This window comes from Pollicipes pollicipes, unplaced genomic scaffold (genome assembly GCF_011947565.3).
Source record: "Pollicipes pollicipes isolate AB1234 unplaced genomic scaffold, Ppol_2.1 Scaffold_3447;HRSCAF=4054_pilon_pilon_pilon, whole genome shotgun sequence".
Taxonomy (NCBI): domain Eukaryota; kingdom Metazoa; phylum Arthropoda; class Thecostraca; order Pollicipedomorpha; family Pollicipedidae; genus Pollicipes; species Pollicipes pollicipes.
This window is the reverse complement of record NW_023596297.1, coordinates 39,280,149-39,293,671: the sequence shown is the minus strand read 5'-3', so window position 1 is coordinate 39,293,671 and position 13,523 is coordinate 39,280,149. Positions and strand designations below refer to the sequence as shown.

The 13,523-nt window shown below is 45.4% G+C and overlaps 1 protein-coding gene across 1 annotated transcript in view; it reads right to left on the bottom strand.

Moving 5' to 3' along the window:
- LOC119092535 (glutaminase liver isoform, mitochondrial) overlaps nucleotides 1-13,187 on the bottom strand; it is a gene marked incomplete in the record, with an annotated part of 35,695 nt that extends 22,508 nt beyond the window's left edge. Inside the window, 4 exon segments of the mRNA XM_037215494.1 lie at nucleotides 1-11; nucleotides 8,610-8,709; nucleotides 9,011-9,141; nucleotides 13,011-13,187. The exon segment at nucleotides 1-11 is cut by the window's left edge and continues 135 nt beyond it. Of these exon segments, the coding sequence (XP_037071389.1) occupies nucleotides 1-11; nucleotides 8,610-8,709; nucleotides 9,011-9,141; nucleotides 13,011-13,187 (419 nt within the window).
- Between the last annotated feature and the right edge of the window lie 336 nt (nucleotides 13,188-13,523).

Sequence of the window (13,523 nt, the reverse complement as noted above, 5' to 3'; positions counted from 1 at the left end):
GTGGCCAAAGCCTGGGGGCAGCAGGTATCGCGGTCAGCAGTGGCAGCGAACGGGTCGCCGCGCGGAAGCTCGGCGTCCGGCGCAGCGGCCGAGCAACGAGTCAGTCAGCTGCTGCAGCCTCGTGACGTCACCGCCAGCTGAGTAGAGTGGACGGGCATCGGCCACACATGCGCTCGATTTGAGTGAATGTGCTATGTTTGTATGGAGTTTTAAACTGAAATTTACATCTTGAATATCATTCCGTGCAGGTCATAGCCCTGCCCTCCTTAAGACGTAACCCGCTCTAGTTTCTGAGCTACACGACATGCAACCCATTCCGGGAATTATTTCATGTTCACCCAGGCATGCATCACGACATACTAACGCCAAACGGACATAGGGCAATCAAGGCCAAGAAAAGCATAATTGTCGGGTCGTTTATATCTGGCGTTCATAAGGACGATTTCCAACTATAACGGCCGTTAAGTGGTTCTCAATATTGCACAGGGTACGATGATGTAATAAGACAATGACGCATTGAGGGGCACACATAGTGTATAGAGAAATGGTGTTGTCTAGAGCAGCCTTTTCATTCAAAAGTATGCCAATAGCTATAAGTGAGTTCGTTTCATGCTAACTGATGATTGCTTTGACATTTTCAAATGTGGAGCATTCCCTTAAACAGGGATGGTTGCAGTGTCCTAGAATTGCCGACTTTGGGTGTAAAGCAACACCGTATGAGGAATTTTTCACTCCCTTTCCCCACAGTTTATGTGAATTTTTCACTCCTGCTTGACATTGCCTAATCGCACATGCCAAACCCCTATTTCCCTTTCTGAGGTTTCCATTTGTCATCCAAAACCGAGCTCACCTGAAACCACCGAGCATAGACGAGGCTCCAAAGAACCTGGACACCTATGGCTATGTCCTGCCTCACCTACATCTGAATCATGTCTATGTATGCACAGAGCAAGGGCGCCAGGTACCTCCAAGCCCAAGAACCCCAGCGACTTCAGCCGCTTGCACGCATTAAGTTTGATTTGTTTACAAAATGCATCACAATCGGCAGCTGTGTGCCAAAGGCAAGGTTTCCACGCATCTTCTATTTTTTTTTTTTTTGTCTCGTCACCACACCACGAAAGCAGAGCCTGGTGCAAACACCAGCAAGGCCTGGTATAGAATTTTACTCCACGTATTTATTTTTTCCCCGAGGAAACTTGATCACTAAATTGCATCACTCCCGAAATGCAGGAGTGAAAAATTCAAAAAATGTCTTCTAAATTAAATTTACAAGATGGACATCACCATTTGACCACTCATGTCAACAGATTTTAGGTCAAATCAGCTGATAACAAAATTCTGCCAGAAAAGTATTAGTTTTTATATTTATCTAACTACTCTTATTTTCCTTGGTATCACATAGTGTGATACCACTTTATTCTTCCTTCCTTTTCGATTGCCTTTAGAGGTACCATCTGTTGCTTTAAATGTGTACCAATCTCTCTGCAAGATGCTCCAACTGCAAACTTGTACGTATGTTATACATAAATTGGATTAATTCGCCAGCCGCCCAAACATGTTTGATATGCACCCAAGAGTGAACAATTCACAGGGAATGAAGAAGACAATTTGAAGCACGGAACTTATTCTTACCACCATTTTTGCCCTGTTAAATCTTCTGTTAACCGTTTTCTTGGTCCATGGCGGTGCTCAACAATGATATATCTATGCCTTTCGAGTGTTTAACTCACTAGGCTACCTGACAAGGCTATCCTAATGCTGCCATACAGAGCTTTGGGACAGACCTGACGCAGCTAATACAGAAGCGTTTGATGGCGAAATGCTACTCTCTGGAAATGTTTATCATGCACACCTCTTACTTGTTTCGCATTTTAATTTCGTAGGTTGGTGTGCATGATTGATATTTATATTTGGGCGGTGAGTGGGATGACTGTGTGCGAGCAGACCATGCAAAAGGTGCTGACTTTTTGGGTTGGGGGAGCAAGGAAGAAACCAGTTAGTCTCCTGTGGACCAAGCAATTGCTTACCTGACCTGCTTTCAACACATGATTGGTAACCAGTTAGCCATTTTCTGTGTTAATCCATCGAATTTTGTCATAAGACAAATTATGATGCCACAGGGCATGCAATGGGCTTATTTTGTTCCATATTCTTGATGATTTGCCCCAAATTTCTTGAAGTGGTCCCTCATGGCTGCTTTAATCAGATGTTTTCTATAGTCGTCATGGTTGATGGCTGGCAAATGACTGTATGTATGCACTGTATGTATGCACTTGAATTTTAACACAGGGATACTCTAAGCTGCGTGGCAATTATATATGAGTTAAATATTAATAGGCAACAAATAGTTAGACCATCCCATTTAAAATGTGAAGCCAACATCTCAAACTTTGTCATTAGATATGAATAGACAAGCCTAAATATATTCCTTTGCTGCAGCTGAAAAGGCAAGCAGCAATACTGGCGTGGTCATCTAAAAATTTTGTTACTTTTGGAGAGGAGAGATTGTGTTGTGGAGCATACCCATTATTGCCCTTGACATAGGTTAACCATGACAACAAAAATAAGTTGTTCAAAGTGATTTAAAGTGTTTTGATTTGTGTGCTGTCAACTTTTCTGATGTCAACAAGCATACACAAATGAACTGAATAAAAGTGCAAGTTGAAACCAGCCAAAAATTATCTTCATCAGGTTTTTATCACAAGTGCTGCTGTCAACAGATAGGTGAGTTGAGATGATGTTCAACATACTGGGCTGCTCTAAGTTAGGTTAAGTTGGTTAAGTGCATAGCAAGTGGCAAGAGGAATTGTGCAAGAATCAGTAACTCACAACTGCTGCTATGATACAAACAGGTTAGACGGGATGAGATGAAGCAAGGCCTCTTTAGGTTAGGCATAGTTGGGGTACTTTCATGGAAATAAGAATTGGTATTTTGTAAGAAACAGTGACAAAATGTCTGCTTTTCCCTGATCCCATCTTAACAGAAACCAGAGGTATGTCTATTGTGTTTGACTTGGTGATGGGCTGATGTATAAAAGTCCAAGTTTTTTTGTTTGTTTGTTTGAGTGTTCTATGCTTGTTGAATTTTCTGTTGTTATTTTGTTATTTCATTCCTTTGCTTTGTTTTGCGTTAAAAGTGCTGTGGAAGGGAAGTGCAAATTGCAGCATCAAATTATTGGTGTTAATAATTTTTGTGCTCGTTACACTGTCATGAAATCACTATGCTTTAATGTATTCTGCTTCACTTTAATGGCCTAAGATGTCAAAAAACAAAACAGTTTTGTCAGGTTTATGATATGACGTCCATGCCAACTTGAAATAGATGCATGAGTTTGCTGAAACACCAGTCACGAGCTCACAAGTTCCATTTTTTGTGAATGGATTTTTTCGCTCCCGTACGGTTTTTTTTGCGATGAAATTTTTCACTCCTTCCCTAGTTCAAAAGCGATTCTAGCTCTCTGGATGGTTGACTGTGACTCTGCCCGTGCCCCAGCACGGCCCGGAGAATAACCGAAGCGTGCAATCTATCGTGGGAGCGACGCGGGGGACAGGCAGCTGTGAGACCGAATGTTTGCTTTCGCTAAAAGTAGGGGTATTGTAGGAAAAAGGTGCCCGTGCATTTCGCGAATGCACTTTTTGTACGTAAAACTTTCGGGCTCATGTGAAACGCAAAAGTATATATGATACTGAAAATGCTTTTTTTCTTGCAATTTGCATGTAGTAATATAATTTGCATTGAGTAGCAACGAGGCGCGAGCAGCAAATATCTTGATATGCACATCACACAGAGGATGAGAAGAAAATCAACTCTTGAAAGTGATCCACGTGCCATTTATGTTAGCTTTTGGAAATCACTCAAAGCTAGTGATTGCTATCACGCTCAACGAGTTTCCGATCAACCAAACTTAACCCGCCAACGCTTCGAGATCTCGGTGAAAATACGCCTTGAAATTCAGAGGTACTAAACTTCTAGTATATGCTTATATCAGGCCTGGGATGTCAGGGATGCTGATCAATTCACTTCTGGAGTAGAACGCCCATTTTGCAGCTTGAGATCCCGTTTTATGTTCATGAATTCAGTTGCTGAATAATTTGAAGGCCCCCAAAATTGTGTGGGGACCAAAAAAAAACCCTTTCCTTCTGCCGATGGGCAGACCGCCTGCTACACCGCACCCTGCCAACAACAACAACATAGTGCAATTTGCGTCGCTACCGAGTTAAAAACCGCGATATTCGTGCAACAAAGACCTTGTATATAATTTTGAAGCAGGTTTTTCATATCCGTATGCTGCAGCCAGCCAGAGAAAACCTGTCACGTACTTGGCCGAACTTGAATTACTAGTCTTGTGACGCGGCCGGGCGTTGCAAAAGGCTTTGCTTAGTATGCACTTTGGTGACAAACTCAGTCCAACAGAACTGGACCTCATTTTGTGTACGAAATTGTAACTGTTGGCTAAAAACTTGCTACTCCCTGAGCTGACTCAGGGAGTAGCATCGTAGCTTCTGTGGAAAATACATCGGCCTTGCAGAGGACAGTGCAGAGTGGCCACTGTCCACCAGCACATTTGAAAGGCCTACCAACTGGAGCTCTTCATGAAATACACTTTCAAGGTCCGGTTTAGTCAAATGCGTCAGTTTCAAATCCAGGTTGCCTATCCAGCAAGCCTTTTCGCGATTTCAAAATCCAGTTGGTCACATAACCCAGCACAGCAGATTTATTTCCGGCCAAATACAATGGCAGTCCTCTCCAGCCCAATTTCACATCCAACTGAAAAGGATGCTTGTTCGATGAGCAAATTGGGCTAATTCCGGTGCCGTTTGTAGTATACGATGACTGATGCTTTTTAGTGAGGATTCCAAAAAGTCCATGAGGTCATCCATGGCACACCCACATACGCACAAATCAGGCAATGCCCAGCTATCCCGCAAATCGTGAGTGTCTTATTTTTGAACGGATTGAATTTGGAGGGAGGGATGTTTCGTCGCAAATGGCGCAGTGTGTCCCTCCAACGCTAAGCATATAAAACTTGCATAAAAACTAGGCTCTACGTGAAGTGTGTGCCCTTGGGTTTGGCCTTCAAATCTTTACCGAGCTTCAATTCGTTTTTGCTTATTCGGGTTTTTTTCATCTAGCTTTCACCGCTGCCTGCATCAGAATTACAATGTTAAAGGCATGCATGCATTTGACACTCCAGAGCATAACGCCCCGGAGCAGACAGAGACTCATGCACATAGTAGCCCGGCGGACAGAAGTTAGTCTGCGATGTCACAGAGTGTCACAATGCACTCCAGTTATGACGATAACGTTGATGATACACAATGAAGGGTGATGCTGGACGAGCGCACTTACACTGAACTAAGCATTTTTTTGCAGCTGTGGATAACAGCTCGCAGACGATGGACGAACTCAGATGCAAGAAAAACATCTCAAATGCTGCATCCAGGCATTAATGATTCTAGGTCATGACCTTGCGGAAGATCAATATAGCCCGCCTGTAATCATTCATGAACAAAGGTAGTTGAAAAATGAACCATCCCCAATATAGCACGTCTGCACCAACAACGACAAATCATGGTCAGCGGTATCTCGCTGTTTACATTTCTCTAACGCAGCACGAGCAGCTAGATTGACTACAATTGTGGCCACGATGCTCGGCACGATGGTACTCCTCAGGTGAAGCGTTACAAAACATTGTTGCAAGTGCATTAGCCATAATCATCGCATAGAACGCAATGGCACATGTTTGACCTGGTTGACCTCTAACGACCTGCCTCACACTTAGACACCATTGAGCCCGATATCTTTAAGATGAAGATCGGTTGCACTTATAAAAAGCAAGTAATTCATCTACATGGCCAAAAAGTGGACTATATTGTTGATTTGGCAAAATCATCTGATTAATATGCAATCAGTGGTTGGTGAAATCAAACACAAACGGTTAATATGTCTCTTCCTACTCTGACGGAAGCATGAGAGCCTTGACAGGATGGGTAAAAATGTAATCAACCAGCTAATGAAAATATCAGCTCGATATATGACATGGTTGCTAAGTTATTCAAGAAAAACCTTAAGGTGGGCCTCTCGCCCCCCCCCCCCCCCTTAGGCAACAGTTAAATTGCAACTGTAGACTTGAGTTTTTGCAATGTGTCTGCGCTTTGCAAAGTTTATAATTCAATCAAATCTTAGCTGCGTCCTTTAGAAACGTCCACTCCTGTCCAGTCCAACCCATGAATAAACGGACTGCCCGATACAATAACTGAAGGTCCCTACTCTCAACATTTGATATTCCTCCGAGACCCGTACTTCGCTGAATCGCGAGCACGTCTGTTTTAGTATTTCGGCTAGCAGTTCGGTATCGCCTCCATCAGCCATTGCATGAGCCGGAGCCCCTCGCTGCCACACTGCGCGTGAGCGCTACAGTTCCAAATGCGCTTCATCTAATACGATCGCCAGATACTACCGCACGACAAGAGATGACGCCGAGGAAACTGCACTACAAAATTGAAAAATGGCCCTTGTCATTTTCTTGACGACGTGAATTGATCAGCATCCCCTGGCATCCCTGATCTGATATCAGCACAAATTACAGGTACCTCATCCTTAAGGTGCATTTTCGCCGAGATTTCGAGGCACTTGGCGGGTTAAGTTTGGTTGATCGGAAACTCGTTGAGCGTGACAGCAATCACTAGCTGTAAGCGGTTTCCAAAAGCTAGCATAAATGGCACGTGGATCACTTTCAAGAGTTAATTTTCTTTTCATCCTCTGTGTGGTGTGCATATCAAGATATTTGCTGCTCGCGCTTCGTTGCTACTCAATGCAAATTATATTACTACATGCAAATCCCAAGTAAAAAAGCATTTTCAGTATCATATATGCTTTTGCGTTTCACATGAGCCCGAGTTTTACGTACAAAAAGTGCATTCGCGAAATGCACGGGCACCTATTTCCTACAATACCCCTACTTTTAGCGGAAGCAAACATTCGGTCCCACAGCTGCCACGCTCCCACGATAGATTGCACGCTTCAGTTATTCTCAGGGCCGTGCTGGGGCACGAGCAGACTCGCACTCAACCACCCCTGTTAAAGGGAATGCTCCACATTTGAAAATGTTAAAGCAAGCATCAGTGATCATGCAATGAACTCACTTATGTCTACTTGCATACTTTTAAATGGAAAGGCTGCTCTGGACAACACCATTTCTCTATGCCCTATTTGTGCTTCTCACGTCATCACACCCTGTGCAATATTGGGAGCCACTTAACGGCCGTTATGTTTGTAAATCGTGGTAGACTATGGAAATGCATCATAAAAGGGCCTCCTATTCCAAAAGCGGATGCCTTCCGGTTTACGACGGAGCCTCCAAATCTGGGAAGGGGTCCTCGTTATCACATAAATGGGCATATTGTTCCCAAACTAAAGGCATTGTTACTAACCGCAGACTATGAAAATTCAGGTCAAGACCTCCATAGGTGATCTAGAAAGTACCAAATCGGGCTTTGAAGACCCTTTGCTACATCACGAGCGCCGTTTTCTGGATCAGAGGCGACCGTCATGAAAAGGGTGTCCATACTGTAGATCAGAAGGCCGTACGTTGCGCTAATGAGGCCTGTTTGCTGGCTCGGGAGGCCCCCTTTAAAAACTGACGGCCCTTGTTCTGGGTTAAGAGGCACCCTCTATATTTAGAAGGCCCCATTTCTGGAAGAGGAGGCCGCGGTTTCGAATCAGGATGCACTGTTTTGCGATGATGAGACATATTTTTTTAGATTTGGAGGCATTTTATTTTATTTGGAGGCCCCTTTCGTGAATCGGAAGCATCTTGTTCTGAATTAGGAAGCTCCTCGATGCACCGGGACAACCTGTCTGTGCTTTCTCAAATTGTCTTCGCTAGATGTTTAGAAGGTCCCTATTATGTTGTTTTTAGCTGTCGACATGTATTTACTTGGATATATGCTGTGCACCGGTGTCATAAAGGGGCACATGCCTCGTCATCCCTTCCCAATGAATGTTGTGTTTCCCAGGAGGCTCCCTCCATACAAGGAGGCCCCATTGTTTCAAAGATGATCCTTTGAAATCCCGCTTCCCCTACGCCTCACTTAAAATCCGTAGCGCTGACCCGGTGCATGGGTATGTTTGGCTGGGACGAAGACACTAATGGGGATCCAGGTATAGGCGAAGGAAGAAGGCTTCTCCCTGACACATACCTTTTTGCCATTTCAGGTTACTCCGGGTTACTAGGAAAGACGCTAAAAACATACTGTGTACCAATACCGGTCATCCGTTTCATAACAGCGTAACTTGGCCGTTAGCTTACTTAAATAAAATGGACAAAATACCGCAGCTAAATATTCTAGCACCCTGAGGAGAAGATGCACCAAATCAATGCAATTGTCGATTATATTACGCAGTTAACCAGCATAACAACGCCATTTGAGAAGCACTTCCATTAGAGGCTGTTCTGGTAGATTTAGTCCTTGTGACAAATTTACTAGCACTAAAATAAGGTTATAATTTTGATCGCAGAAAAGGGTGTGTTTTTCTGACGTAAGCAACAGAAGCTTTTATCACCATTAACTACGGTTTGCGCGGTGCGCATTCCCGACAAGCTTACCTCCAAAAATTTAGTAATGTTGACCCTGCCAGTGCCATCCGCGGCGCGGAACATCTCGCACAGCTTGTCCTCCACGTGGGACAGGGTGTGTCGGTTTTGTCTGCGAAAAAGCGCCATACAGCAAAGCATAAAATCAATATGTTTTTTGGGGGTGGGGGTGGGAGAGAGGTGACGGTTGTTCCAGCGTATCGAGCATTATTGGGGCAGTAAAGCATTCTGCGCGTACGTTAGATAAAGCGTGAGCGTGTGACATGTAGTACCTGACAGCTATGGACAAGTTGATACGGTCTGCTACGTTGCAGGTTGGTTGCATTTTTTTAGCAAAAGTTTTGATGACGAGCTCAAAAGCCTGTCCAACCTAAAACAACAAACACGAAGAACTGGAAATGATTCGCTCTCACCCCTGTTGCTTGATTCGCTGCAGCCTGGATTCAATGTCGATATTCATCTTGACTGGTTGATGGCTCAGAGACTGCGGTGATTTGTCATTTGAAGCCGAGTCCAGAAACAGAGATGACCAGAGGATGGACTCCTGTTGCAGGCAGTGAGGCTGTGTTAGCTGATGAGTGACCACACACTCCACACGAGGGGAGCAAGAAGGAAACAGTTTCATGGACCAGAAAGCAGCTGAAAACAGAGAACACAGTTACCTCGCCAGCATGCAGGTCATGGCAGAACCAGGGTCAGCGACGAGTGGAAGACTCGCCGCCTCTGTCTTCATGCAGGAGAATGGAGAAGTTCATTGCTGGTTCGAGGTTCTCCGCATTAAGGCGAATAATTGAAATAATATTTTTTGTTTACAGTAGCCGATCCGGTGTGATTATGTCAATTTGCTACTGCTAGATTTGTGCCAAATCGAAAAAACGGATCAGTTTTTTTTAGCTGGCACTTTTCTTGATTAGATGTCAGTTCACTCCCTTTTATTCCAGATAAGTGGTGCGATGAACGCTGCAGGGCTTAGGACGTATGCTGGTACGCATGTGGACGTTCGTCGCCCCGTCATAGTAAACGCCTCATTATGTGAGGTGAGCAATCCACGGTTGCCTAAGAACGGATGGATAGAATATTTTTTGGTGCTTAATCTTCGTTCCATGAATCATGCTGCTCCTTGGAAAAACGTCGGTCAATATACAAAGCGTCTTTGTATTACTTCGCTCGGCGTAACGCTGCGTACGCTCATATTGCATGCATGACCCACTGGACTTGGAAAACAGGAGGGACAAGAAACGGAACGGGCATTAGCGTCACTGGTTGTTGTTGTTCATTGAAGTTTTCGGGCGCGTCGACTGCAGTGGTCATTTTGCGCCCATTAGCGTCATTCGTTGATTAGACAAACTCGTCGCTAACAGTCCCCCAGTAAATCCGTGTTGAGAAAAAATCAGGTACAGTCACATTGCGTATAAAAGTAAGAATTGCGCCAAGCCCGCGGCCACCCTGCCTGAAACGCTAAAAGCCCAGTGCTCGCAATGAGCCCTGACGTGCAGTACATGGGGTGGGCGGCCACCTGGGCCGCGCGTAGAGCAGATAGCTCGAGGTTTGCGCGAAAGGAGCTCTAGAGCGAGCAAAGGCTGCGATAAGCCGACACCACGCCTCCTATACCAAGCCGCGCATTGTGCGACGCGGCAGCCCGCGATGGCCGGCGCTCACTGAGGGCATCGACTGATGAAGCGCGTCTTTAGAGGATCGCGTGGTAGGTATTCTGATGGAGCGTGTCGCTAAGCGCTGTCGAGTCTCTTGCAGACCGGTTTCGGCGGAGCACAAAAACTTGCAATTCAGCTGGGCGTTCGTAGTTGTTAAATTAGTTCGGCTTACAGCTTGCCGCCGACGCAATATGTATGCTATGTATTTCACTGAATTGTGCCCAAAATAAGATCTTATCATCTGTGGTTTATTTGGTAGCGCAGCAGACGGCAAGGAGTGAGCAAAGTGTCATATTCTGGGGTTTCATTTTTTAAAGATATTTTTTGGAAAACGCCATCTCCCATATTCATTTTATCCCGCCACTGCTACTGTGAACAGCCATCGTTCATGGTAGAGAAATCACGGCGCTGATACAAATCAGGTTAAGGAAACATTGAAAATGTTCTCGAATATCCCAAGATGATACACTTTATGGATGCCTGAAATACGCCTTGTTGATGACAACGACCATATGACAACGACCATGTGCCAGTCATGCCACTATGACTTCCGCTTTTTCTATCACGCAGTTTTCCTGTATTGTTTCCCGTTATATATATATATATATATATATATATATATATATATATATAACATCATCACGTCGTTGTCGCGATATTATTCTCAATGGAGCACACTGTAGTCTCTAACATGTGGCAGTCTTCAACGGGGTCCTTTAGGGACAAAGTGGGTTTTTGTTCATTTTGACTTTTTATAGCACAACTTACAAGAGCCATCATTGACGAACTTCTCATGTACAAAAGTACGAACCGACTGGCTAAAACAAGGACCTTTCTTAATGTACATTCAAATATGATAGGAGGCAATGAGCAGGCACACAGGATAGGAGCTTTTCATAAACCGCCGCAGAGGCTTTTCGGTCAACAAAAGTTGAGCCCGTATCGTAAAGGTTAGCAATAGTTCTACTGTGTTCATAACACGTCTGACGTGTTTTGACGCGACGAACAAATATGTTTATCAGTGGACTTTACATTCTGCTCTCCGCATCTATCGCATGTCATGCACAACAAGAACCTCTGTGAAAACCGGACCAAGCTTCGTTAACCTTTGGGCTCGTGATGGAAAACGTTGCCAAAAAGGTCTTGCATGCAAATGTTAGCAATGATATAGGCTCGTGCGGAGATTTCTAATTAACAAAGTTCATGCCGGAAAACGTGCACGATGGATAACGTTTGTGACAAGAAAGGCTGCTAGCCAAGAAATCATTTAGCTAAGGTTGGCTGTAGGAAGTGTTCAACATCAAGTTTGCAATACGCACATCCGTGAATCACTAAGCTATCTGAACACCGCGTGATCGAGTGATACACGACAGTAGCCAATCGTGTGATCGAGTGACGCGAAACAGTAGCCAACCGTGTGATCGAGTGACGCGCGACAGTATCCAACCGTGTGATCGAGTGACGCGCGACAGTATCCAATCGCGTGATCGAGTGACGCGCGACAGTATCCAACCGTGTGATCGAGTGACGCGCGACAGTATCCAACCGTGTGATCGAGTGACGCGCGAAAGTAGCCAGCCGGCAAGGTGGCGATGTTCGCTTTCTGAAATCGGTCCCAAATGCATCATGCATTGTCCTATACCGAACATGATTGGACAACGAATAACTCACCATGACGAAACAAACATTATTAGCAACGCAGATGTGTGGTCCTATTCCCTGAAACCGGCCTCTACTAAAAATGATTAGCTTTGGCCTTAACTTTGATCACACTCACCCAGAGGTGGAGGACTACACAGTCTTCGATGACGTCGACTGAAACACGCCAAGCTGGCCAGACCCGGATCCATTCGGTTTGCAAGCAATGTGACGGGTAAATTAGCGCACAAACGTTACGATAGTAAGCCTCTGCTTGTTGCAGCCGGATGAAAGGCATGCCTTCTGATGTCTGAAAACATGTAATGGGCTCCCAAAGGTATCTGGCTGCACAGCTTAGGTATCGATACGACCTACAAGACGAAAATCGATAGCACTCTCGTCTCTAATCGCCTCGCTTGTCCTGCTCCAAAGCATCTTACTGATGATAACACAAGCACTGCAAAACCACATTTTAGTGCACGCTCCTATGCATTCCAGGTAATGGGAAAATCTTGCTAAAATCGGATTTTAGTGGGATTAACAGCTTGTGTGAGCTTAGCCTACATCCATTTCAAAGAAAACTTCGGCTAATACGGAGAGAATAATGCGGCCTGTGGCTGTAACCATCAAAGATGCCAAAACTTTCATTGGGAGCACAGGGCGTGACCCACCATTAAAGCATGAACAATGACGGTCACACAAATGACTTTATTTATAAGTGGTAGCCCAACCATGATCGTCATAGCAACGCGGGATGTTCGTCAGCATGAAAGTCACCGACACACTGAACATTAGCAGCTTTTTCTCATATTCAAAACAAGAAAAACGATCAACCTTCTGGAGTGAAGGACGAGCGTGGTTGCAACAAAGGTGATTGTCAACACCATGTACACGGTATCTAAGCATATGAGAATGAAGCCCATCGTTTTTGAGGAACCATCTGGGTAGGACTCATTAGTGCATTAGAATATTCTTCTGTCATGAGTTCAGCAGACGGAGGATGCTGGATAACTTTAAGTCTGCCATTTGTAGTCGATGGGGTGAAGAAAGATGAGCGCTGTGGCTCGGTAGTTCTAATCTGTCTTCTGGTTGCTAACCGGCAGCGGATGTCGGTCGTCCTCACCTGCCTGCTCAGCTGCCACTTGAGCTTGCCGCGCGTGTCCGGCGGCCGGGCGCTCCGCACGCTGCCACAGGAGTCCGCGCGGTGTGGGATGGGGTCAGTCTCGGCTGCCTGCTCGTCCACGGAGATGCTGCGAGGCGGCTGAAAGCGCTTCTCGGGTGGGTTGCGTGAACCCATCATCTTGGAGCGACGACTGCCTCAGCGTGTCGCAGCGGCTGCTCTGCAGACATCGCCGTGTCACGGGGCAGGCCCCCGGTGCCAACCAATCGGCGCTCGTCACAAGACAGGTCCCTCGCGCCGACCAATCAACGCTTAGCGGACCCGGCACGCCGTGGTGCGGCTAGCAGAAGCGAGATGAGCCTCTCGGGAATGCTGGCGTTCATGAGAGTTCAGAGCGGAACACGAACTTCCTCCGACTGGGGACGGGTAATGGTAGGTCATTCTGATCAGAAGTACCATCCCGCTATGGCTTGTTATACATTCATCAAACGCAGTGAGGCCGGATTCACAAATCTT